Genomic DNA, 26,732 nt, shown 5'->3' on the forward strand with positions numbered 1-26,732 from the left:
TCAGGGAGTCTTCCCAGGTACCTGCATGAAGGGTAGCCCAAAAAATCCCTAAATTTCAGCCTCATGCTGATGGACACTGCAGTGCTGCCACTGCATCGGGTTCCATCCAAAAGCACTCCCCTGTTGCCAGAGCCCAGGGGCACCCAGACCCACTTCTCAATAGGCAATATAAACAAAATCTATATGTGCACTGCCAATACACACATAAACAAAATCAAAACCCCTCTCAAAGATTTTCCCCCATATGACAGTGCTCAGGCCAGGCTGAATGGGGCTGTGAGCAAGCTGGTCTGGTGGAAGGTGTTCCTGCCCATGTGAACAATGTGAACTTTAGGGCCCCTCCCAACCAAAACAATTCTGTTTTACATGAAATCAAACATAAGGCCAAGTTCTGGTTGCAAAGGAAAACAGATCTTTCAATATTTCATTTTTTCCTAATAAGTTTAATGATTGCAGGCTCTGGTCAGGTGAAGTGCATCAAAGACCAGGGGAGCAGCAGTGCTGTTGTGACAGGGTCAGAGAAGTGGCTTTTCCAGCTCTGTGTGGTTCTGGGGGTGATAGCATTGATATCCCCCTATCCCACAGTAACTCAGATTCCTCTCGTGTTCCTGGGCAGCACTCTAGCAGTGTTTGGTGTGGGCCTGAGGCACAAGCCAGCCTGTTTATCTTGAGCAAATTATGAGAGTTAGCTTTTTCAGACTAAAAACATATTTTCAAAACCCAACCTTTTCCAAACCATATTAAGAAACATTATTCCAGAGAGTGGGAAAAATGCATGGTTATTTTCCTTTTATTTATTTTCTGTGGATTTGGAATACTTTGTATTGGTTTTTTGGAAGGGTTTTTTGCTTGGTAAGTCTTCAGCAAAGCAATAGGATTTGCAAGTATACTTTTCTGGTAGGGCATGTCTGCATGGCATTTCAGATGTGTGATCATGCATAATAAAAATGTTTGTTGGAAATGAGCTTGCTCATGTATGTGATCCAAGCAGCCCAGACTTGCCAGCCACCTGCATTACAAAGCCATCACTTACTCCAGCACAGTTTGCCCATATTAATTGTGCACCTCAGCTTCCAAAAGCACAGTTGGCTTCTGAGCATCTTACTACATAACCACTGACAAGAACAATCATCTTTCTTCACTATTATGGCCAAGAACAATCTATGCTCAAGAGAAAGACTCAGGATGCTTCACTTCCAGCCACCTGCAAAGACAATGACTTCTCTGTGTCAGATGGAGAACACAGATGGGGGAGGATGTGCTCTGTTCCTCTGCTCTCCTGGGTGGTTGCATATAGTGTTTCATACCTTGGACAGATTTCTGAGTTGTTTTTAGGAAGTGGCCTATTTTGGTCTTCTGAGAATCTTTCTTTCTTAATTCTCTGAGGTTCTGTACAATGTAAAATGGAATTAAGAACATTTCTCATCAGCAATTTTATTATAGATCGATTTTACAGTCAATATATTGCAACAGAAGAGGTACAAAAGTGAGCATGAAGACAAACTTGTAACTGATAGTCAGAAATAACCTATTTGAAAGTATTGGTACGTGTCTATGTTGATTTATCTAAGTAGTTACATAACATCTTGCAAATAAAAATACATTTCACTTAATGTAAACATTATGGGTGAGGTCTTGGGTTGGTCCAGCCAGGCTCAGTGCAGACCTTCTATTGCTATTGAAGAGATGAGGCTTATCTAGAGATGCTCCAAATGACACCAGCTTGGGCAGTTCCATAACGAAGCTTTGCACCCTGGGCAGTCACTAGAACATGACAGTAGAACCTTCTCCCCGGGGGGATCATGGAAACCCCAGTGTGCCTAAAGGTTTGGCAACTGCTGCTCACACTGTCACCTCAGCCCCTAGGAGCATGTCTGCAGCAAAGCCTGCTCTGTTCTCTTGGTGTCAGTGGCACTGAGCCACAAGCTGGCCTCAGATACTTGTTTTGCTATAAACACTGCACTTGAGACTGGTAAAACAGAAATCAAAGGAAATCAGTGAAACCTGCTGTTTCAGTGCACCACAGCACGTCACTGCTTGTGAATTATACACCCCAAGGCATCACCTTTCACTGCAGAAACTGAGGTCAAGAGACTCCTTATTGTGGCAACCGTTTGATGTTTGTTTCTATTCCAGTGCATGGCCAAGCTGTGGCCTGAGGGACCTTTCCTGAAAGCTGGAAGGCGACTGTTTACTGCTATATTAAGAACAAAATGTAATCTGACCGACAGTGGTGTATCCAGGAGGATTTTAATGGAGCTATCTGAGTCAGCCTCACTATTTTCTGTCCCAGCTGCCTACTAAGCAGTTTTTACAGGTGCAGGCAACCCTCTGAGCAGGTTCTGTTTTTTTCTTAGCTCAGCTCAGCTGTCTTCCCACCAGCTGCTTACTGTGATACCCATTAAAAGGCAAGAACTGCTCTGCCTATTCCATTGCTTGCTCCACCTGGTCAGAAGTGTCACAGTACCTGGGAAAGCCATGATTTATACTATGTGCCAATGGGCAACATTCCCCTCTGGGGAAATTTGCACTGGGATGCAGGGAAAATGTGGCGTGCCTTGGTCATTTCCTGCTTAACCTTTCAGCAGGAAGGAAGATGAGCTCTGATCTAGGCAAGTTCTGCCTATACTGGAAGGTCTCTTTCTTCTCTGTGCATGCCCCAGGGAATCCCTGCTCTGTGCCAGTGGCAAGCTGTACAGGAGGGAGCAAACCAGGGCAAAGAATCTGCCTTCAACTGCTGACCACAGCCCCAGTCCATCTGAAACATGTTTGTGTGTGTGTGTACAGCATCACACCTCAGGTATCATCTCCTGCTATTTGGCTGTTAGTATCACAGCAAAGATTTCTGGTTATGGACTCAGCACACACCATGCTACTGTTATCACTCTTTGCTATGTAGCCACATCTTCTCCAGCTTTGCACACAAGGAAGGGAATTCTTCAGTAGCACTGAGAGCTCTGTTTCACAGGATTGCTGAGCTGTTGGTGCAAAGCCTGCAGTCTGCGTGGTCTGGGCTATGCACACACTGAAGGAGCTGAACAGGCCTGACATAAGACACAAAACAAACAAATATTTAATAATCAATTTGCAAGTATAACAGAATTGCTTCACAGTTACTGAATGCAATGTGAAAATCAAAGTGCACGTTACATCCACGCTTATCAAGCAGAGGGATTTTCTTAGGGTAATTCTTTTTGATCTTGCTTCAGAAAGGTAATTTTGGTGTTTTTAGGGATAAGGGCAAATCAGTACAAACCAAAGTAGGATCTGACCTCACAGCATGTCAGCTATTCTGCAATATAAAAAATAATTATGAAAAAGAAGAAAGATCTCTTGCACAGATTGTGGAATTGTGGAATTCCTGCCATGCTGGAAGCTCACCATCTGTCTCACTCACGGGCAAACCCTACTACTACAACAGAAAGCTGTTGCTGTGAATGTCAGATATGATGAGATTTTTTTCTAATGCATCCAGTGAAGCCAGTTTTAAAGTTACTTCTGGAAGATACTTGTTGAGATGGACAAAAGCAAGAGAACACAACCAGCAGCAGTTGCTACAAGGCATGCAAAGGCAGATGCTCAGCTGATACAGCCCCACACAGTTCTGTTTGTGATGACTACAGGGGAGTGAAGCCAACTCACACAGCCTATCCTGAAATTTGGCTTTACCTGTAAATTTGTTATTTTATTATTATTCTGCATATAAAATAGCAAAATTAATTGTCTGCGTTGCTCAACCCAGTTGTTTATGTATGTGATAGTTGGACTCTGACAAAAAGCTCTACTTGTCACTTTACCTTCAGCCATGAGTTGTGAGGCACAGCAATTTCCTTGTAGCACAGGTTCCTCCCTGTGCTAAGCTACAAGGGGTCTAAACTGTGATACATTTCCCTTTCCTGCCTTGCCCCATAGCTTAATTCATCCTAGGCTGAAATAATCTGTACCTGCTTACAGGTCCTGGGAGTATTGGTTAAGGTTCCATTTACCCAAAGAGAAAGTAAACACCTGACTTGGCAGGTTTATGCTCCACACCAGCGCTAATTTTTTCACAAAGTGAAGAGCACCCATTAATCAGGTTCAGCAATACCCAGACAGGAATATATTGCTCTGCCTTCAGACTTAAAGACCTATCATTTTTCTCCTTTGCAGACCAATTTTTCCTTACTTAAACTATTGTTACAAATTCAGAAGTTCAGAGAAATCTTTGTTTACTTTGGAAGTGTTCTTATCCAAGTCTGAGTCCTTGACACTGAAAAGCTGTTCCTGACAGATAAGATATAAGCAATATTGAATGTTTTTCACTTTTCTAACACCTCTAAAGAAAAATTTTGCTCTCTGTGGAGGTCTCTGAACCCACAGATAGGGATAAAGGGTCTCTGGCTTTTGTATTTCCTCAGCGGGAAGATGGAGATTTCAGGCAAGTCAGGGCTTGGGCTGCTGTTTCACGGACTCCTGGTTTTTGCTCCTGACAGTGGTAAATTACAGTAATTAGTAATGCTTATCGTGTCTCATGCCTCACTCTCTGACAAAGCAGCAGGACAGAAAGCATGCTCAAACCATGGTGAAGGAAGTAAGGGCCCCCCTTGGCACCCTGTGTTATCTGTATGCAGCAGGGAGGAAAGCTGCCTGTTTGGTTCAGAGTATTATAGGTAAAAGCCCAGTCTGGAGAAAATCTGGTGGCTGGATTGCTGGATTGCTCCCTTTCTGAATAAAACTGACCATGCTCAATGGGAGGTGTAGGGCAGAGAGCAAACCCAGACCCAGCCAGCCCCAGGGCTGCAGCCTGGCTGGAAGCCCCTGAGAAAGACCCAGCCACACTGGAGGGAGTGGCAGTGAGGAGGAAGTCTGCTCTAGCTTGCTGTAAACCTGCAATATTAGTTTTATGTTAGCAAAGCCATCACCAATAAGAGAGGATAATTACCTGTAATTGTCTTCACAGATGATCTTAAAGTTTCGTTCTTCTAAAATGTGTATTAATCTCTGAATGGACTGACCTGAGCAGGATTCACTGTGGAGAGAAGCCTTCAGTTACCTGTGTTCCTTGTGTGTACAAAATGCTCACCCAAATTCCACACTATGTCACTGCTTTATTACAGGTAAGATTCTTTAGAAGCTTGTTTGCTAATGTGCTGAGAAGGCCATTGGGTTTGTGGAGCTTTGGCTGCCATTGGGCCCTTGCTGGTAGAAGCTCTGTGATGTCCAGCTGTGCATCTTGCATGAGAGCTTTGTGCAGCAGGAGGTCTGTGGGACAGCACTCAGTCCCACTGCCAGCTCAGGGTGCTCTAGAACTGCTCACTGCTGCTGGTGGCTTCCACTGCAGCACAATACAAGGCTGACTGAAATCTCTCAGAGGGCAGAAGGGTCAAGTCCTCTCTGTGATGAGAAAAGGCCAACCATGGAAGCCAGCAGTGAAGTCCCAGGTAGGAAGTGAGATAGGAGGAAACTGACAGAAAGCAGGGGATGAAGCAGGCCATGAGCACCTCAGTTTACAGCTGCTGCTGCCCTGTTTTGGAAAGGGGATGTTTCAACCATTTTTGCATTAGTAGGAGCCCTAACTTGTGTATTTCTTTCCCATCCAGATAAAGGTTTAAAGAAGCATGTAGCTCTCTCCAGATCTATATCTCTATGTTTAATTTAATTAAATAGCCCAAGGGCCCCAAAGCTTTAGTGAAAAGTTTGACAAATGTCATAGGCACAGACAGAGACAGAGCAAAAGGCTTGCTACCTCAAGGTAAAAATCATCTCCTCATCCAGAGTACTAGGGACAAATCCAGTTCCTAACATATGACATTAGTGGAGAGCACTGCCAGCTCTTCTTTGTTCACTAGACTTGGCAAGTTATCAGTGATTCAACATGGAATACAAATCAGAAGATATAAGGAATGCACACTATTGGGAGCACCCCCCACCACTCTCTCCTTGGAAGCAAGTAGAAAATAAAAAGGAAATTGCTATGAATTTGTCACAGGAGGAGGATGTGTCTAGCAAGAGGGCTGGCAGGGCACTGCCTTGTGTGAGCTGCTGAGGGGGAGCACAGCAAAAATTTCTGATGCTGGGAAATCATGGGACAAAGGTTGCAGTGCCATGTGAGGGGAAACTGATGTAAAGATTGTCCTTTTCTTTACTCAATGTCCTTTTCTTCAGCAAACCTTTATGCAAAGGACCACAAGACTCAGCCTGGTGTGCTGACCCCAGCAGAGATGCACACCATGAGCCATGGCAGGTGTGTCAGCTCACGGAAAGGGAACACTCCTGGGTGCCTGGGCAGAGGGAGGGGCTGGAACGCTGGAGCTGCAGCTGGGTCAGAGAGTGAGGCTGTCTGAGCAAGGTCCACACTCCTTCCTGAGCTGCACTGCATCAGCACAGCCTGCTGCCTGATCTGTGGCACCAAAGCTGCTGTTTCTGTCATGGAGATCATTAAGAACAGGAAAAACTGTGGCAGGGCACTATGGCCATGTGAGCCACAGAACTGGCTCTGAAAGGAGGGGTCAAAGGCACAGAGCCTCATGCTTAGTGTTTCAAATGTGGTAGATCTGCAAATGAATCTGCATGGGATGAAAAATACCACTCAGAAAGGCTCAGATGGGATTTGAGGTTGCTGTTTTGGTGTCAGTAATTCCATGGTAATCATTTCAACTATAGATTTGCTATTAAAAATCACAGAATTATTTAGGTCAGAGGAGGCTGCTTGAGATCAAACCAATATGAGCTGGGAAAGGTTGCCCAGGTCCCAGTTAGGTTTTGAGTTGTGGGGTCTGTGAAGACCCCACAACCTGTTCTGTCATTCAAAAGTGGCTGTGCTCAGCATAATTATACTACACCTGTAGACAAACATATCCATGTTTGGATGGATACATGGACATGTTTATCCTTGCAGACATAGCCTGTTCTCTGACTTCATTGCTGCACCCATAGCAAAGATCTGTAGACCTCAGTGGAGTTGAAAGGAACTTAAAGGTCATGGGACCTCTTGAAAGCAAGGAAAATGTCATTGTGTTTTATCTATAACTGTTCAGCAGTACCTACAAAAAATACTAGGAGAAACAACAGCATAAATATTATTTTTTCCTGCCAAGTAAGCACCTAGAAGGTGAGTGTAAAGCAGATTTCATGAGTTTAAGACAGTGCTGCTGCCAGACCTGAGCTGTGCCCTGTGCCTTCCCCACACTGCTGGTCACTGTGCACCAGTGCGACTTACCTTTGAGGTCCACCAATGTTCTGCATAAGCCAAATGTGCACTTCAGTGACTTTATCTGGATCCAGGTTAAAGATCTCAATACTTCCAAAAATGCTGTAAGAATGGACCATGGAACAGCAAAACACTCTTAGTTATCTCAGAAAGATGTAGAGACTATGTTCCCCAAATACTAGAGCTTATTAGTGCTGCTGTTACTCTCTGTGAGAGAACATTATCTTGCCAATGGATTTTCACAGACTATTTAATTGCCTTGTGGTCAAATGGTGTCTCCCCATTCTTATTTCACTTTCAGGGGAACTTTTGAGACTGCCTGCAGACAGAAACAAGATGAAGTTTTGGCATCTTTAGTGCCTTTTCTCCTGTTCAGTTTCCTGGCTGTTGATTTGGTTTGGTGCCAGGGAAATAACCATGGTGGCTCCCCCAGAGAGCATATCCTTCATCTTTTGCTATTATTCAAGACTGCACTCCAGCCAGGTAGCCAAGTCTAGTGAAGGAAAATCAAAGAAACTGTAATAACCAGTTGAGCAGTAAGAGCACCCTGCATACCCCACCCAGACACCCCCTGAAGGATTTCTCTGAATAGAAGGAGTGAAAAGAATCAGCTTTCAAACATCCAGGAGCGAGTTTACCCAAATCCCTTCTGCACTGGGACTCACAGACAGCCACATGCAGCCCCACAGAAACATGAATGGTTTTGTGCTGAGTGAGTACCTGCTGCTTCTGAAAGCTCCAGCTTCTACTGATCCATTGAGCATCACTTGAACCACACCACATGCTGCTTCTGCAAACTGAACCAGACCAACAGACATTACACTCTGACACTACAGGCAGGGCCATGGCAGACTTGGGGCTGGTAGAATTCATGGATGTCCTCAGAACTGTCTAATACAAGCAGAGGATCTGGGCAATATTTTTACAGAACATTTCAGTGCAAAAAAAAAAAAATTCTGAAGGCAAAACTGTGATAAAGCCCCATTAGACAGCTGTGAATTGGCAGTCTAAGGCTGCAAGAGACTGGTACAGCAGCTTGTTTGGATTCGGTTTTTATAGGGCTTTCCAGAGCCCCTACAGCTGCAGCTGTCTGTAGTAACTCACAGCTGTCTGTAGTAACTCCCAGTAATCCTCAGACTCCTTCAACTCAAAAAGTAAGGACAAGCCAGAGCAGAGGTATCACTAGTTTAAGGACACACAGACCACCACATACTTGTTTCCTTGTGACTCAGGCTCTGTGTTATTTTTGTGGCTTGGGATTTTTCTCTCTTGATATTTTAGTAAAATTATCACTGAGGTTTTTTTACTTTGATTTTTAATATACTGGATCATGTAGTCACTGCTTTTTTATTCTTTAAAACCCATGTCCAAATATTTAAAGACTACTAAGGTCTATAATACACCATTGGTAAGGCAAAGAATTTTTAAAAAGCTTAATGCAGGTGACTGTACTTATCAAATCTTTCGTGTCCTCACAAACAATGGGGCTCAAACTCAGATCCTGAGAGCTGCAAAGTTTCAGGAAGTTTCATTTTGTGTAACTTTCAAATGTATGAAGCATGAGTTTTAGTCGATCTTGAATTTAAATGGCAAGGAAGCCTGCAGCTGAGCAAACCTGAGTCTGTATGTGATTCTACCTCTCACACAACCTGGAACTGAACCATTTACACTCCTAGTTTACCCATAAAACAGTTTTTTGGGTTTTTTTGGGTTTTTTTTATGGTGAGTAGACTTTTTCTTACATACAAGAGAACTGGAGCATACAGGAATGCTTATTTTCCACCTGGCTAGTCATCTACTAATAGTCATACCAAGGGTGAAATCTCTAGAGACAGGTAAAATTAAAGTAATCCAGGACATCAGGTTTTTCTCTGGCAGTTTGATCCTGTATAGTGCTGATTCAATAAAGCCAGGCTAATTGCTTAACTGGGACCAGCAGGATCTCATTCCTGTGATGGGAGTTGGCATGTGTCTGTGGGTGGGGACATCACAGGAACCTTGCCAGGCACTGGTGCGGGAGGATGTGCTCTTCAGGTTTATGCTGGGGAGTGCAAGGGGATTCTCAGCCTCTTGGAAAATGTCTGTGCCAATCTGGGTGCTGTTTTCCACACATCTATCTGCTAAAATAGATTTTAGTGTAGCAATTTCTCTTCTGTGATTTAATTAAGGTGATTGTTATAATTGTGAGTATTACTTGCAGTGCTCCAGGTCTCTGCCAAGGGCTGTTCCAGACACTGACACTCAACTTCTGTGCACAAAAAGAATGCCTGAACTACAAGGGCATCAAATGTTGTACATAAAATATGGGACCTTGGATCCCAACACCATGATTTCTAGCACCTGGAGCTAAAGCTTTTGTCAACTTCTACTATTCCATCTTTTATGTCCAATCTGCAAAATCATATTTTTTGGCAATGTCAGGAACTTAGTGCCTTTCCTCACTTTTGGATTCAGGGAGATTTAGTCCAGATCTTACCATCTTGGATGCCATTTTCCAGAACACAGAGCCAGGGTTGGTCTCACATTCATTCCGTTTTGGACAAGACTCATAGTTAATTCCTGAGAAAAAACACATTTATAGAAAAGCTAAGATTAGAGTGAATATTTTTGCGAGGCTTATGTGGCTTTGTGGGCAAAAAGATTTGCCCTTTATCAAAGCAAGAAGGCTAAATGGGGAGAGGGCTCTAAAAGGAGAAGGAATTTGCATCTGTTCAAAGGTCCCCCTGTTTGCTCACACTCTTTTCAGGGAGACAGTTGCAGATGCCATATCACAAAGAATTCTCAGAAAACAGAGAAGGGAAAACACACAATCCCAAATGTGAGAAACAGGCTGGCTCTTGACAGGTACTGTCTGACTGCATTGAAAAACCAAACTTTGCCCAGCATTTTCAGCAATTCCAGCCCAGTCTAAAGTTCCCAGCCTTAAGCACCAACCCAGGAGTCACGTGGGCAGTGGTACCCCCAGGTACCTGCACACTGCCCCAGCACTTTGATGTGGCCAGGTCCTTCCTGAATGACATTCCTGCTTTGCAGTGTGTCCCCTAGGAACAAGAGGGTAGAAGCAAGCAAACAAAGCACAGGGGGCTAGATGTGGCCATTAGGTAAAGCAGCAACTTGGTGTTAAAATAACATCCAAAGTTGTGTTTTTTAATTTAACCTGAGAAATAGGTGCTATTTTCAGAATTACAAAATATTGGACAGTTAAGATTTTAAAGTAAATCACTAGAAAAGAATGTGAAAAGGACTGTGTTTAGGTGTAGATTACCTGGGGCAGAGGGGTCTCCACACCATGAAACTCTGTCAGCCATGTAACCTAGCAGGGTGTCCTCCAAGGTCAGGAAATTTTGATTGGATTTTGTATAACGATGAACAAGGTCACCTGTCTTGCTCCAAAACAGTGACTGTGAAATAAGGTACAATGTCTGGTGAGTGGTAGCTACACTACAGCTGGCCAGAAAACTGTTCTGGAGAGAACCAGAAAGTTAATGATAATGAAGGAGTTTTATTGAAATGCAGCAAGTTCACCTTAGTGGGTCAGGTCTTATTTGAACACTGTCGTTTGCAGAATATTTTGGGTGGGTTTTTTTTTGGTGGAAAGGTACATGGTTAGCTTCTAGGGGATTTTGAAGGAAAGGTTTGGCTAGTTTTCATAGGATATTTCCCAAATTTGTTGTTTGCTTTTGAGGTGCACATGGAAGAAGAGCTTTCTGGAAGCAGTGTCCCTCTAGCAGCATGGTGGCATGCTCCTTACAGAGAGCCACATGCTCAGGGCATGGGGACATCCCTGCCACTTGGCTGGGATGATCCTGGCTTGAGGCAAGCCTCACACAGGGAAGATTCCCAGCAATAGATGGGCAGGGTTACTGGGGCCCAAAGGTGGAACTGCAGGACTGTTGCAGTAAGGGCAAGAGTAAAATTCCATTCTCCTCAACCTTCAGACCCTCCCAGCTGTTATGGGTGAGATCCCATTGCCCAGACCTGGCTTCCCACCACAGCCCACCCTGCACTGCTGTTACCTTGTTGCAGGGTATAGGGTGACTGCCCAGCTCCATTAAAGGCTGATAATCTTCTGGTGTGATATTACAGGGGTTCTTGTAAATGAAGGCATCTTTCAATGATTCCCATATTTTTAGACAATCCTTATCTCTGACAAAAGATTAAAACATTGTTAATAAATATTTATGAGTATTTGTGCCCATGAAAGGCTCTGCCTCTGTTGTGGTCAAACACTCTGGGTCAGATGTTAGAAGAATTCCAACTATGCTCAGGCACCAAATATATAATCCATTAAAAAAGCAGAGTATCTTCAGCAGATTAAGTATATACTGAGGAAAGAACAGTTCAAAATCATCTCTCTTTCCTACATTTCAAATTAGTTCACTGCAGTATCTTAAAAAAATCTTTACCCCTTAAAATGATCAGTGCTGATTTTACAGAACCAAAAGATCAAATTTCTTGATTATTCACACCAAATCATGAGAAGCAAATAGCTTCCCAGACTATATGTTGTACATTGTAAAAGTATGGTCAAAGGCTATTGTCTCCTCAGATACAGCAAGCCAAAAATATGGCTTGTCTTTGCAGACAGTTTGATCCTAGAGAAAAAAAAAATCTGTAATTTTATCTAAAACAAAAGCAGAGATTTAGGTTTTTTTGGACCTGAGATTATTTTTATTTCTGCACTAATTTTCAGCTGTTGACTTTGCTAGAGGCACAGTTGACTTGCACATGGGTAACCAGGATCCAGATCAGGTGCCACTGTACAATGCTGTCTGAAACTGAGCCTGGGAGCAGGGACAGGACACCTCAGCCTGGAGGGTCTCCAGCTAAGCAGCCAGCTGAGGCAGCCCTGGCATGTCATGTCATGTCATGTCATGTCATGTCATGTCATGTCATGTCATGTCATCTGTCACAGGGACAGCCCCAGTTGCATTGGGGACCACATGTCTCATTTGTATGAACCCAATTTACCTCTTGGCAAATAAAGATGAGTAACAATGATAATTTTTTAACAGGACTGTTATCTTCCATTCAAGAGCCTAAATGCACTTTCAGTTGCATCACCGTAGAAATAAGAAGCCAAGCTGTGGGTACTGCAGGGAGCATGGTCATTGTTTTGCTCTTGCACTCTTGTGTCAGCAAGAATTCACGTTTTACTTAGCAGGACTTAACTTGGGTGTATTAAATTTTCTCCTGGAGCTCATTTCTCTGTCTGAAAAGCATAAATAACCCACAGAGGCCATACTCCAAACTTAGGTACTTTATTTAGGGGTTAGGAAGCTGTAAATACCTCTCCCTGTCACTAAGGATTCCAACAGGGACACACTGAATCATCCAAAAGAGAGGGCTCCTGTGGATGGAGGGGTGACTTTAGAGAATAGGCAGCTGTTCCCTTTGCTCTGCACAGTCAGTGGTATCATAAAGACAATTTGTACAGCTTGGCTGTGAGCACAGACACATCTCATAAACATTTATATGGCTCACATTTTTTAATTTGTCAAATGACTCCAGGCAGGCCTTTCTTTTTTCTTTTTTTTTTTTTAACCTATTCCTGAGATCTGCTTTATGTAAGAGCTTTAACAGTCCCAGGTGACAGCTGGGTACCTGATGATCTATCCTTTCATATGGCAAAGTTTTTATGCTTGGTCTCAGAAGACAAAATATTTTTCAAGAAACCATAAAAAAACCCCATGTTTTTTTATTTCCAAAGCAGAGAGGTAGGAGATAGACACAATATAAAACATTTCTGCTGCTAGACTCAAGCCATGGCCATGAGAGACAAAAGAAAACCATCCAGGTGATTCATGATCATGCCAAGAGAGATTGCTGAGTCACTAATCCAAAGAATCAGTGTTCCATCCTGTCTAAGACACCAAACTTAGCAGTGCATGACGTGTGTCAACATCACCAGTTGAGAAGAATCACCTGAGAGAAGAATCTTTATGTACAGTCCTGGCAGAGCTGAGCAAAATTGCATCTTTAATGTCATAAAAGCTGGTAGGTCTTAGCCTGCAAGTGGGGAAGGCTCTTCTACAGCTGCTAATCACTGTGGAACTGCCAGCTGTATCACAGGGAAGGATGTTAGTCATGAAGATGGGCTTTTATGGAAACTAGGCAATTTCAAGCATTGTTTTAGAAATAAAAATGTAAAAATCAATGTAAAAAATACATAAAAGGCTAAACAACCTTTTCTTTTTGCTGTCCTCACTTACCAACATGGGGTTTTTTTACACATGAATAATAATAAATCATTGATTTGCCACTGAAAAACTGTTTCTTGGATATGAAGCACAAATTTTGTCTCACATCCTAAAGAGATTACCAGGCACATAGAACTGTGATTTTGGTTTACATATGATAAGCAGTGAGAAGGCTTGAGGACCTGCAAACCCAGCTCCAGGAAGATGTGCCATTCTTTCCAGTTCTACTGTTGAAGTAGATTCTGTTAATAAATATTCACCTGACCTTTTTCCAACACAGAAAGAATGTGCAGCATTTGACTCACACTGAGCAGAGGTGAGGGCAGAGACTTTCTGTAGCTCTGGGCCTTCTGAAACAATTTGAGAAGTTTGCTGGCATGTGGTATGCTAAAAATTCCAGCAAGAACAGCTTCAGGTTGAAACAAGAACATGTGCCTTGCCAAAAAAACCCAAAAGACAAACACCTGAGAAACAAACTTTTCCCTTAAAGCTGCTCCCAAGTCATAGAATGTGTGGATTTAGTGTTCCTTCTGGATTTACAGAAGAAATAAAGGCCACAAAAGAGATTCTCACTCTACCAGTCAATTAAATTTATCTAATTTAGATAATTCTGGAGTCCATGGGGAATACTCTCATGTCCCACACTGCTGTGGGCCTTGGGCTCTCTCTTTCTCTGGCATTTGTTTGTATATTTTGGGCTGTATACAAACTAATTCTGCATCCTATCTGCAAATGCCATATCATCTCTTCAGACATAATGTACTTCTTCCTTTGAGGCTAGCTTTGTTTATGCTGAAATACCTAAGCAATTTATTCTACTTTAGACTCTGAAATATTGAATCCAAATTCAGTGATATGTAACATAAATATACTCTAATTTTGTGTTCAATTTTTTCAAGTTTTATTTTTATGAATAGAGTTTGGGCAATACAGGTAAATGTGAAATAACAGCTAACAGAAAGAACACATGAAATCTGTGAACTTGAAGACTACAACATTTCTCTGGAAAACATGGACTGAAGAACTTGTCTTAAGATCTTTTTCAGCCAGAGATTCTAACCTGAACTCAGTATAGCAAACAGTTAATAATAAGGAAAAGTTTCTTTGTATCCCAACCTTTACATATAGTAAAGGCTGGGATACAAAGAAACTTTTCCTTATTAAATTCTAATGTTTTACATGCTGCAAAGCATATCCTCCATTTGTCCTTACACAGGGGTAGAAGTTGCATTTTCCAATAAATTTGAGCATGTCTATCCATCTGCTTGTATATGAATATCACATCAATCTATCAAGCGAAATCTGGGGCCAAGAATATTTCCATTAGCATCTATCCCAGCAGCCAAATTTTAATGTGCATATTAGAAAAATGGACAGCTTCTGCATCATTATTTCTTGCATATCCATACACTGGTCTGGTTAACCTTGAAAGAATATCCTACACTGAAAGGAACGGGATAGCACTGAATTATCTGGTAAATAACTGTTACTATAGATTTTTCTTTTTGCTTTACAATTTTTTTTCTTTAACTGGACATGACAGAGCAAATTCATGCCCAATTGAAACTGATTTAATTGGTATAATATCAAGGATAAGTTTAATCTCTTCTGATTTCAGTTACACCATGAACAAAGTCTTGCTTTCAGTTCAGCAGTGAACTGACACTGAATGCTGCAAACTTCTTAAGGGCAGTGTTCCCTCGGGCTGTGTTGTCTCTAGTTTCCTACTCAAGAATTTGAGAGTGATGCTTAAAGTATGGGATCCATTTCAAATGTACAAGTAAAGAATTACTTCCTGGCTTTGTTCTGGAGAACTCAATCAGCTCTGCCCATGTTTTTAAATGACCCTGCCAGGCAGAGACACTTTGCTGGTGACACCTGTTCTCCCCTGCAATCACTATCAGATTTTCCAATGTCCAGAATTTTATTTCTAAAACATTGCAATATCTTCAGGCCACCCTGAGTTTTTAATTGTGGCCCTGTGGTGAAGCTCTGAAGTTACAGCTGGAAACAGTCCCCTGAGTCCATGTCCCTAACCTGGGCAGTGATCAACTCTCTGCAATTTGTGTAAGAAAATCCTTCTCATTTGCTGCCACCACTAGCCAGAGCTGTGATGAACCTAAGCACTCAGCAATCTGACTCTTTAAAACGTCAGCAAGATGTTTGTGGTTGTAACATCGCTCCTTAAAGACATAAAGCCAGTTTTCACTCTTCTGGGGATCTAAGGCATGGGCTTCAGCTGTAAAAACCCAGATATCCCCAGAAGGGGAATGTGTATCAAATGAACTAAATGGTATAGCCACATTTCTGCATCCAACAGACCCATCTTTGCCTGTGTCAATTTATCTGCTGCATTTTGATAAACTGCGATGGCTGTAGACAGCAGTAAAATGTATACATCCATATTCAGTCTCTTTTTTCATGTGAGCTTATGTGTAGCTATGTCTTTATGTCAGAAATTATACAAGGGTCAATTATATGATTGGTATACAATTACATGTATATACAATTGTGTTGAGTTCTGTAACTCAGAATCCTTTTGCTGCCTTTTCTGTCTTAATATTTCTGGGGTTTTATTTCTTCAGCTTTGCCGTGTCTCACTGCTGCTTTGGAGCAGTTTTTTCGGAGCTGCTGCCAAGGACAGCCCAGGCAGTCGCGGCTCCCTGGAGCGAAGCTGGGCTGGGAGCTGGAAGCAAGAACAGTGCCATCAGCTGGGAGAAGGAGCTGGAAGCCAGGAGAACAGTGCCATCAGCTGGGAGAAGGAGCTGGAAGCAAGGAGAACAGTGCCATCAGCTGGGAGAAGGAGCTGGAAGCCAGGAGAACAGTGCCATCAGCTGGGAGAAGGAGCTGGAAGCAAGGAGAACAGTGCCATCAGCTGGGAGAAGGAGCTGGAAGCAAGGAGAACAGTGCCGTCAGCTGGGAGAAGGAGCTGGAAGCCAGGAGAACAGTGCCGTCAGCTGGGAGAAGGAGCTGGAAGCCAGGAGAACAGTGCCGTCAGCTGGGAGAAGGAGCTGGAAGCCAGGAGAACAGTGCCATCAGCTGGGAGAAGGAGCTGGAAGCCAGGAGAACAGTGCCATCAGCTGGGAGAAGGAGCTCCTCGGGAGCAGCGCCTGAGGTCAGCCCCAAAGCCGTGGGGCTCTTTGTGCCGGGTGACAGCGCGACCCATCGGCGGGCACGGAGCTGGAAATGGGCTGTGCACACAATGGATCGGCTCTCTTCTTGTCATTGCAGCCCCCAAACCTCCCATCGCGTGTCTGTCCTAAAAATCAGGCCGATATTGGTGCGCTGTGATGCCACGGTTTGCCTCAGATACCGCAGGTTCCTCCCTGATAATTCCCTGCTGGGTGTGTCAATCGTCCCCCCTCTCTACACCCTGACCCCCGCTGAGCGCTGTCCGTCAGTCCTGGCATCAGGAAGGGCATCGAGTGATAGGCAGAGATCAGAAGATGCCTTCCACCACTGGAGGACATTGGGCCATGCAGGTGTCCCTTGTCCCTTAAGATGTCCTCTCCTGTACCTGGTTGGTGGCTTCCTACCCCTTCCCTCCCCGTCTCCCGGGGTTCAAAGGAACAGCACATGGTTCGGAGAGTTGGGTTGGAGCTGTTGCTGAATTCAGAATAGGGCCAGGAATAAAGATCTGCATTAAAACCCTCCATAAGAAGCGACTCCTTTTCCTTCACCTCACCTTAAAGCTTCTCCACCAGGGTAAACCTGAGCTCCTGCAAACCTGGTGCCTCCAAGCCTCCAAGCTTCCAGCTGCAGCATCCAGCTAGCCAGAGGTGTCTCTGGGGTGAAATCATCACAGCTGCCACCTTTTGGTCCAGCAGCGAGGGCCAGACAAGCCCAGGCACGTCCTGTCCGGCTGTATTGGTAATTATTCCAAATTGATACAAATTAAGAGAGGTCAGTCACTGTTGTGGATGAGGGTTTGAGGACACTAACGTCTGCTGGTTTCAGCATTAGGATAATGGAAGGGGGAAAATTAGCAAGGAAAAAGATGAAAGAAGAAAATCAGATCTGTCAAGCTCAGTGTCTTCAATAAGCACAAGCCTCTCATTTCCCACTTAGTTTAATTATTGCAAAGTGTCTGCCACCATAACACTTAGGGTAACAGATTTTCTGTCAACATGAAAATGACATGCTTGATTTTTTTTGGTAGCCTGATTTGGTAAGTACTGCTTTCTGCTAATTACATAATTCAAAAGTCAGTAAACAAAGCATTGGGGGAACTGACTGGGACATAGAGAGGGAGATCCAGAGCCCTGCCTCACAGGAAGATCACTTCTGGAAAGGCTGGCTGTGGACAGAGCAAATAAATTCTGCACAGCAAAGAGGGGGAGCCTGGAGGTCTGGAAAAAGAAGTCCCAAGTGAGATTGCTGCTGGGTGCACCCCAGGGCTTTGTGTGTTCCTGGACAGTGAATGACCTGGAGCAAGTGACAGCTCCTCCCCACACCAGTCCTTCACCTTTGGCAGCAGTAAGAAGGTTTTAAGGGCAGGAGTATTTGTGGCTTTGGTTTATGGCTCCTGGAGTATTTTATGTGAGTGGGGAATTGCTGCTGCAGGGCAACACTGAGCCTTGTCACTCCTCTAGGAAGGGCTGAGCCAAGAGGTGGCAGCTATAACCAGTGAAGGGTTCATCTACACAAGCAGATTGTTTTGCTGCCTGGATTTCAGCCTCCCTGGGTGAAAAACAAGCTGCTAAAGTAGGTGGTGTTTGCAGAGGTGCTCTGTAAGTGGAACAGAGCCCCCAGAAGGGCAGAAGTCTCACCTGGACTACATTTTGACAGAGGGTCATAATAGCTCTATAGTTTAAGCTTTTCATCAGCAGATACAGAAGAAGTGGAGTCACAGTGTGGGAGGGAAGATTTTCAGCACAGAACTGAGCCTGAGCTTTGCACAGAACAGGATGGCTTTTCACAGCCTAGCAGGGGCATTTATAGTCCAGAAGAACATAAATAAATATGCTGGTTATTAATTATCTCAAGAACAAATAAATGATAGCTACCCACTGCCCTATGAACTTGTCTCATGCTAAAAGAAAGTTAATTCTTTCTAATGAACTTCCTTTAGAAAGAAATGACAGCAAAACCCAAATAGAGTCCTACCTTAGAGCCCAGAGTAGTTATGGAACTAGCTTTGAGCAGCAAGAGGTCTCTTTAGAAGGACAAACTCCAGAGGCAGTAGCCCTGCCCCTATATTCTCAAGTACTAATCACTGTTTCTTGGTGCCCACTAAACATTATATTCCAGTTCCCCATTAAAGCTCAGTACAGCATATTTCAATAGAAGTGTACTTTTAAGTAGGACTCAAACAGTTTTCATTTATAATGAAATATTTGCTACCAAGAAACTACAAGAACAGTCAAAGTCACTTGTATACAACTTAGGGAAAAACAGTTGTAAAAGAAAACCTTGTTATAAACATTGAGGGGTAGAATAAATGAAAAGCAGAGCAATGCAGGCTTCATATAACAAAGGCTAACAGAGAAGGTATTTAAGTCAGCACACAAGCACATGAAATAGGGAGGGGAACTTTAATGGCATACACAAATGTTAGGACTTGGTATTTTAATAAGCAGTGTGTTATTATGATGATACAGTGCCCATCTTATTGCTGAGATACAAACCAGATGTAGGAAGAAAATATCAAAACAATTTTCATTAGAGATGAGCCAAAACATTTCTTCATTGCTGTTTGTCCTAATTTCCCAGTGGACTTCTTACAAGTATAAAAGCAATTCCTAAGAAATGAAGCAGCATGAGGAAGGAAGGCACTTCTGGTGATCATCAAGTTCAACCTCTGTCTCAGAGGAGGTTTCTCAGGACCAGGATCTGTTTTGTTTTGAATGTTTCCAAGGATGGAGCCTCTACAAAGTCTCTAGTCAACCTTTCAAGTTGCAGTCCAGTCAAGCTCCAGTCTTTGATTACCCTCATAGTAAAAAAACCTGTTTTTTTCCCTATGTTTAAGTAGAATTTTCTGTACTTTAATTAATGCCCATTGCCTCTTGCCCTGCAACTGAATATCATTGAGAAAAGCTTGACTCTCTCTTCTTTACTCCCCTGATCTGGTATTTACCACCTTGAACCTTCCCTTCTCCAGGATGGACAGTCTCAGAGCTCTCAGTCACTTTCATGGTCCCTCACTAGATGTGCTCCAGGTGTGCCCCTGACTCCCTTGGAGTGACAAGACCGGAACTGGACCCAGCACTCCAGACACATCTCACCAGGGCTGAGCAGAGGGGAAAGGTCCCCCCTGTCCCCCTCTGCCAATGCTCCTTCTCATGCAGCCCAAGGCACTGCTGGCTCTTGTCACCAGGGCATGCTGATGGGTCACGTTCAGCTTGTCACCAGGCCCCTGTGTCCTGTTCCACAGGCAGTGCAAATAAAGCCTTTTGTTTGCTCTGGGACCAAAAAAGATGGCACAGCAATGATAACAGATTTTTTTTTAGAAAGCACAGTCTTCCAAACAAAGAAACATTGAGTCCTTTGCAGTTTGATGGATATCAAACTAGGAAGCTCTAGAAATCTGCTGAGCATTCTAAGAGGGTCTAATGCATTACAACTGGGTAGTAACTTGTACTCTTCAGAAGACTGGTTCAGTAATGGTTTCTCTCATGCAAGGCACATTTTCTCAATGAAAAAACAAACCTTAGGTAAGTTTCAGTATAATATCTTGCTGTAAAAATAAAGCTAGGATTTTTGTGACACTGAATCAAATAATGGTTATTTAGTACCACGCTTGATGTGAAAGCATTAACAATCAGTGAACAAACACAAAGAAATTAGATTAAAAATGCCTAGTAAAGCATGAAGGCAAAATGCAAAAGTAAGCATACAACAAACCCCAGATTTCTTTCAGGAGGAAATTATGCTGTGAATGCAATAGTATCTCACACAAAATCATGGTCCATATGTTCTTTTTGAAAAATTGTATCTCCATCTCCACAGGCTGCAAAGGAATGGGAATGCATTCATGATTGTGCAGTCAGGAGACAGAGCTCCCCTGGACATGCACCAACTCTTACTAAATTTAATGGAACTATAGACTGTTAAAATTTGTTACAACAGAACCTGCCACTAACGATAAAAAAAACAATATTGCTTGATCAAATTATATTTAAGGGGGAAACATATTCTTTGTCCATACAAGATTGCATGACAACTGTATTGAAGTTTTACACTTTCAGCTTCATCATCAGGTTTTTGTATTGCTTAGTCAGGCACAGTGGCATTGTTTGGCCTGGCAGTTACATGTGTTATTGAAACTGCTCCCTGTCTCTCCCTGTCTGTGTCCTTGGTGCCCTCTTCCTGTCAGAAGTTAGACAAAAATAAGCTGGTTTGACTTCAAACAACTTTTAAATTTGTAAATGGTAGGTCCTTGCCAGCTTCTCTGGACACAGCCCTGTGTAATGTGCTCTAGGATGTTCCTGCCTGGGCATGGAGGTTGGACCAGCTGACCCTCTCTAGTCCCTTCAAACCTGACCCATTCTGTGATTCTGTGGTTCTGTGAATTAAAGACCAAGAAGTGACTGCAGCTGTCAGGGGGGAGCAGTCATTAACTGAGAATAAAAATTCTCTTGAGCTGCAAATATAAAATCAGTTATTTCTAGATCCCAAAAAAAGCATTTTTTATGCTTTGGGCATTAGTGCCTATGACCTTTTAGATAACATGGCTTCTCCACTCCTTCCCCAGGTCACAAAGTGCTGCTGGTTCCTGACCTCAGCCTGCCAATTTAAATGTGGTGAAGAGGAAACCTAAACCAGTTAACTTGGTCCAGAGCTGTTGCCACTTTTTCTGCCCCAACAGGCACAGAGGTGCCAAACCATCAGAAGTAGCCCCCTGCACGTGATGGGTGAGTTGTGGTGTCACCACAGCAGGTCTCAGCAGGGATCTGCTGAATTCCCTGAGCTGTGCAGGTGAGCCTGCAGCCCCTGCTGCGCTCCTGCTGCGCCCCTGCTGCAGCCCCTGCTGCGCTCCCGCTCTGGCTGTGCCAGGGATAAATTCCCGGGAACTCGGCGGTGCCTGAGACTGGAGCTGAGACTTGCGAGCGGTTTGGCAGCCACAAGAGGGAGTCCCTATTGCTGGGAAGGAGAGGAGGAAGTCATTGGAGGTCAAATTGTTGCTTCAGTCCAAACTGCTTTTGGCTTTATTCAGCCCAAACTACCGTACATACTGATGGCCACACGGGATTTTTTTACAAGACTAGTGAAATCAGAACTTCTAGCTTCTGTTAATGTCGAAAACAAGGTAAGACTACCAAGTGGCAAACTATTGCTTTGTATGATATTGTATTATGTAAGCCAGTATTTTCCAGGGAAGTCAAAAGATAAATATTCTTTACTGTCAGTATGTAGGTGTGTGACTCTGTGTACAGGGAACAAACCTCCTAAAGCTTGCTGCTATACCATCCACATTTCTTCCTAAAAAATAGGGCTAGTACTAAAAATACTGAAATGTTTGGTATTCTCTTCCTCTTCCTCATGAACTTTGTCATGACAAAGTTTATGCAGGAAGACTGAGGAAATTGCATGTGTACAAATATTAAGAGTCAGCCAGCAGCAGAAATAAATCTGAGGATTGTATGGCACGCAAGCAGTTGAACAAAATCATTACCAGCAAATGCTGTAACACAGAACCATAGAAATGTCCTTTTGTGAGCAAGTTCAACACAGAGTTTTGATGAATTTGAAGAATAAAAAAATCAACAGGATAAAATCTGATTGCATGAGGTATTTACAAAGCTCAGCTGCAGACAGCAAGAGCCTTTCAGTAGCCTCTGTGGGCTTGGGTTCAGCCCAAAGATTGTATTGGAAAAGAGAAAGGCATGACCAGAACAAGCTGGCTGGGCATGGTAAAAGGGCTCCAGTAAGATGAGGGAGAATGCAAAGAGGTATCCTCTAGAATTAGAGTTGTGATAGTGAAGGTGTACACTAACATGTCAGAGGCCTCTGAAATTATTTACAGCACATAGATGCAAAAGCAGAGCTAATGGAGGCTGTAGAACTCTGTTAAAGCCATCTGTGATAGCCAGAAACAGTATAATATCCATAGTCATGTCAACCACCCCCCTTTTTTTCAAAACTTGCCAGCTATTCCAAATTTAAATATGGCACTCCAAAATGTAGTACATGTCACTAACTACCACAGTGACTAGATTGTATGTTCAGAAAATATCATCAAAGGTGGAACTTAGTGACTCTGATATAAAAAAATGTAAAAATACACGGAAGTGCCAACGACTTGACTAAAGGCAGATATTTAAAAAAAAATATACATCAGTGTAAGATTAAAAGGGCAAGAACAAATGGACAAATTTATGAGAAAATGAAAGGATTTCTAACTAAGATAACAAAGTTCCCATGGTGGGAAGTAGTGGCAGCAAGAGTCCTGTCAGAGTACAGGGCACAGCTTGCCCAGCTCACAAGACTGCCCATGTTTCTGCAGTTCCCTGCTCCTACTCTTCTCTTTGATTAAATACACCACAGATCCCATACAACAGAGGATCCAAGGCCTACATTAATGATGAGAGGGTGTGTCGTGTGTCCTCAAAGCACCCAGGTCATTTTCAAAAAGTGCCAGTGACAGAAGGGGTTGGTTACACAAACTGCACAGAGCTCAGCGCAATCAGAAATGAGCAGTCTTGGCTTTGATTTCCAGAAAAGCATCTGCATTTCTCCATTCAGGAAACCTCTGAACATTTCAGATGTACATAAACAAGCATATTTGTCCTTCTTCTTTGCTCTATGCTTCAGAAAAAGTTGCCTCTTAAATAAAATCAAACAAAAAAGGGTCCTACTATACAGAAGTAATTTAATCTGAAAGAAAGTGAGAGCTCACAGCCACAAAGGTATTAGGCACTGTTGGAATATGAATAGGCCAAAATACTGCACTTTGTACTAACAAACATTTTAGAAAACTTGTGATCATGGATTTATGATATTTTAAAAACTGTCCTTGAATTAATTGCCTAAAGAAATCATTTCTAGAGATATTTGTGGTCTGGATTCAGACTGTTTTGTCAGTGAAAATACATGTGGCCGTGGCTGAAAGCACATTCACACAAAAGTGGTTTTCACATCTTCAGCACCCCAATCTGAATGAAACAAGCCCATGTAACAAAGGCTATTAGGCCTGAAAACATTTTCAGATTTAAATATTGAGTATATAAATATTTAATGAATTAAAATATGCTTTCAGAAACACATATATGATTTTGCAAGTTTCAGGAGCTTTTTAATTTTATTTGCAAAAGAATCCTCCTTTCCCTCACTAAAGCCACTCAAATGTTTAACTAAAGAGTGAACAAGTCTCTGTGTGCCCAGGCCATGATTTTCCACATGACCCTTCAAATACTACAGATCAGCCTTTTCTATACAGTGCAGGATATCCAAAGCCAAAAGAAACCCAAATGCAAGCAAACTATATACAGCTTTGTTCTCGTCAGCTCAATGTCATGAAAACAAGAGGTTGCCTTTTTTAGGACAAAGACCAGGATGGTTCTGTCACCTGGCCAAGGTATGGGGCAGCCCCACAGCACTCAGCCCAGGGTGATGGAAAATTCTGCCAGAGGCTCACTGCAGACACAAAGCAGGACAGCTGGTGCCACAGAAGGGATGGATGGTTGCCTGCTGAGAGACCCTGGCTCCTCTGGATCCCGTCCTGGGTGTCCCCAGTATCTGCTGGGGGGCCCGGGGCACTCCTTATTTCATACTTTGCTTTTCTCAGCAACAAAGGGGATCAGAAAATCAGTTCTGAGAACTCTAATACACTGTTGCAGACCTGGGCCCATGGAATTTCTTCTGCAGGAGAGGAGGGATGGGATGCCAGGGGTGTTGCACTACCTGCTGTGATGAGCTGAGCAAGGACCACCTCTGTGGGAAGGTGTTTCCAGGGACTGATGAGCTTGTGTTGTGATCCACCTCTATTTCTCCATGCAAGCTCTCTGAGCTCATCAAGAATTATTATCCACATGCTAAAACCAGTTATGGATAACCCCAAGGTACTTCTGAATGTTTTTCTAACATTTTTGTCTGCTCTATAAGTCTGTGTTGTACCTTGTCCTTTCCCCTCCTCCTGTGTAGTTTCGGTGACGGGACTGCAGTGTCACATTACAGACTTTGGGAGATCAGCTTTACAGCAAATTGCTTCACCTCCATGTCCTCAAACCTGTTAGAATCCAGCTTTTATTTCAGCTGGCATTAGGGAAGTTGCAAAATCCATTTATGATTATGTTTTGATTAGTATTACTTTTATTGGCCCTGCAGGTAGTTTCCTTAAAAAGCCACCACTGGTGCACCGAGTTTCTGTCTGTACCTTTTTCTACAAAACAGGGTTCTTAACCGCCTGATTTCTCCCTGCCCCTGCAAACCCAGTGCTCACGGCCAGGTGGAGGCGAGAGACAGTTCTGCTCACCTGACACCCGACCCAGACCTCTACTCACCCCAGCTCTGGGTGCTGCGCCGTGATGTAGTTGTAGCATCTTCCCAGAATAACTTCTTGCAAGTTCTTCGTGGTCCCCCTGTCCATCCACTTCAGCATTGTGGGACTGACCTCGTGCCTTCCGTGGGTCAGGAGAGAGGCCAGCACGACGGCGAGGACGAGGGCGGCCAGCAGGACGGCGATGCCCACCAGGAGCACGGTGCGCTGCCGCGCCCGGGCAGAGCCCTGCTGCAGCGGCATCGCGCTGAGAGGCGGCGGCAGCTGCTCCGCCGCGGGGACAGCGGGACAGAGGGGACAGAGGGGACAGCGGGACAGCGGCTCCTGCGGCCAGCCCGCGCCGCCCCCGCCCCGGCGGATGCTCGGGAGGCCGGGCTGACCCCCGCCCGCCCCGGGTCACCGGCCGCCCGCAGAGCGCCGGGCTGGCCGGGCAGCGCTGCGCCCTCCGGGGATCCCCGGGATGTGCCGCGATCCCCGGGCTGTGCCGGGATCTCGGGGCTGTGCCGGGATCTCGGGCTGTCCCAGGATCCCCGGGCTGTGCCGGGACCCCGGACTGTGCCGGGATCTCGGGGCTGTGCCGGGATCCCCGGGCTGTCCCAGGATCCCCAGGCTGCGCCGGGACCCCGGGCTGTGCCGGGATCTCTGGACTGTGCCGGGATCCCCGGGCTGTCTCAGGATCTCTGGGCTGCCCCAGGATCTCGGGGCTGTGCCGGGTTCCCCGGGCTGTCTCAGGATCCCCGGGCTGTGCCGGGATCCCCGGGCTGTCCCAGGATCCCCGGGCTGTCCCAGGATCCCCGGGCTGTGCCGGGATCCCCGGGCTGTGCCGGGATCCCCGGGCTGACCGAGGAGCGCGGGGCTGAGCGCGGCCACGGGGGGTCCGGAGCGGCAGGTCCCGACAGCGGGGCCGCTTCCCGCCGCGCCCGCCCCGCCGGCTCCGTCCGCTCCGCCGGTTTCAGAGCCGAACGAGGGCTTTTCGGGGCTCGGGGAGGGAAGGTTAGAGCTTGGGTGCTGTTTGCGCTCTGTGCCTTACTTTGCCGTGACCTCGCCGAGTTAAACTTCGGGAAGTTTTCGGCGGTAACGCGCACAAGTGAACCCCAGGAAACAACTTGTAAAGTTCTTGGGATCCTCATTCAAGTAATTGCCGCGACGTGCTCCATCTAACGTGCGAGTAAAAGATGAATTCAAACCACCACAGTCAGCTCTAAATTAATAGTTTTGTACAGGACAGGTGTGAATCTGACTTCACCTAAGGCAACCTTGTGGAATCGACTTAGCAGTGGTCATACAAACGTAGTTTATCAGCACACAATGGGTTATTTTACTTCTCTCCCTTGCCCATAAACTTGGACTAATTGTCACATGAATTTCTAAGACAGGTGTGTAAATTATGGATGTTTGAGGCTGTGTGAAATCATCTAAGGAATTATTAAGTGTTCTCTGCAAGAAGAGAACAGTTCCTTACTGTAATCTCCAAAGAGGGCAATTCTACTTCCTTAGTCAAAAAGTCAAAACCAAATAAGACTGAAATCTCTAAATCTTAATAAAAGAAGCAATGCAATTCCAGAATGTTAACTATAAATTTTTCATAGATTTTTAATTATTGCTTACCAAGCACTGTATTTAACAGATTGAATTTGAAAAAGGGAAATTGTGACAAATCTCAGCCAGCCCTAAGCAATTCTGAAAGACTTGAGAAATGTTATGCTCTGAACAAAGCCTGCACTGGCAAGTGATGTTGCAAAGCATATTTTCCCAGAAATCATGGGAACTTTGCAGCAGTGAAACCTCAGTTTTAAAGTGACATATCAGGCTTCCAGACCTGAAGTGGTCAGGCAGTTATAACATCATCTCCTCATAAGAGAGACAATGGTGTTCTCTCTATGACACTGCTTGTGGCCCCTGTGGT

General features: G+C 44.2%; 2 protein-coding genes across 2 annotated transcripts in view; both read right to left on the reverse strand.

Annotated features, from left to right (window-relative positions):
- LOC103824290 (complement C1q tumor necrosis factor-related protein 7) overlaps nucleotides 1–26,732 on the reverse strand; it is a 395,389-nt gene that overhangs the window by 184,077 nt on the left and 184,580 nt on the right. The window lies entirely within an intron of this gene.
- Nucleotides 1,410–25,122, reverse strand: LOC103824319 (ADP-ribosyl cyclase/cyclic ADP-ribose hydrolase 1). The gene is made up of 8 exons (XM_009099573.4): nucleotides 24,831–25,122; nucleotides 11,206–11,335; nucleotides 10,455–10,590; nucleotides 9,666–9,748; nucleotides 7,910–7,986; nucleotides 7,199–7,291; nucleotides 4,922–5,008; nucleotides 1,410–3,044 (listed from the first exon to the last, which is right to left on the reverse strand). Exons 1-8 carry the CDS (start codon nucleotides 25,067–25,069, stop codon nucleotides 2,963–2,965), a joined length of 927 nt encoding a protein of 308 aa, XP_009097821.3. The 5' UTR covers nucleotides 25,070–25,122; the 3' UTR covers nucleotides 1,410–2,962.

Source organism: Serinus canaria, chromosome 4 (assembly GCF_022539315.1).
Source record: "Serinus canaria isolate serCan28SL12 chromosome 4, serCan2020, whole genome shotgun sequence".
Lineage (NCBI taxonomy): Eukaryota > Metazoa > Chordata > Aves > Passeriformes > Fringillidae > Serinus > Serinus canaria.

Bases quoted from the DNA above. Each gene is read 5' to 3' on its own strand.
- LOC103824319 (XM_009099573.4), bottom strand. From the start codon at position 25,069: ATGCCGCTGCAGCAGGGCTCTGCCCGGGCGCGGCAGCGCACCGTGCTC. The intron at 10,591-11,205 runs GTAACAGCAGTG...CTTATTTCACAG, and splicing joins ACCCTATACCCTGCAACAAG to TCACTGTTTTGGAGCAAGAC. The intron at 7,292-7,909 runs GTACTCACTCAG...CCATTCTTACAG, and splicing joins GGAGCTTTCAGAAGCAGCAG to CATTTTTGGAAGTATTGAGA.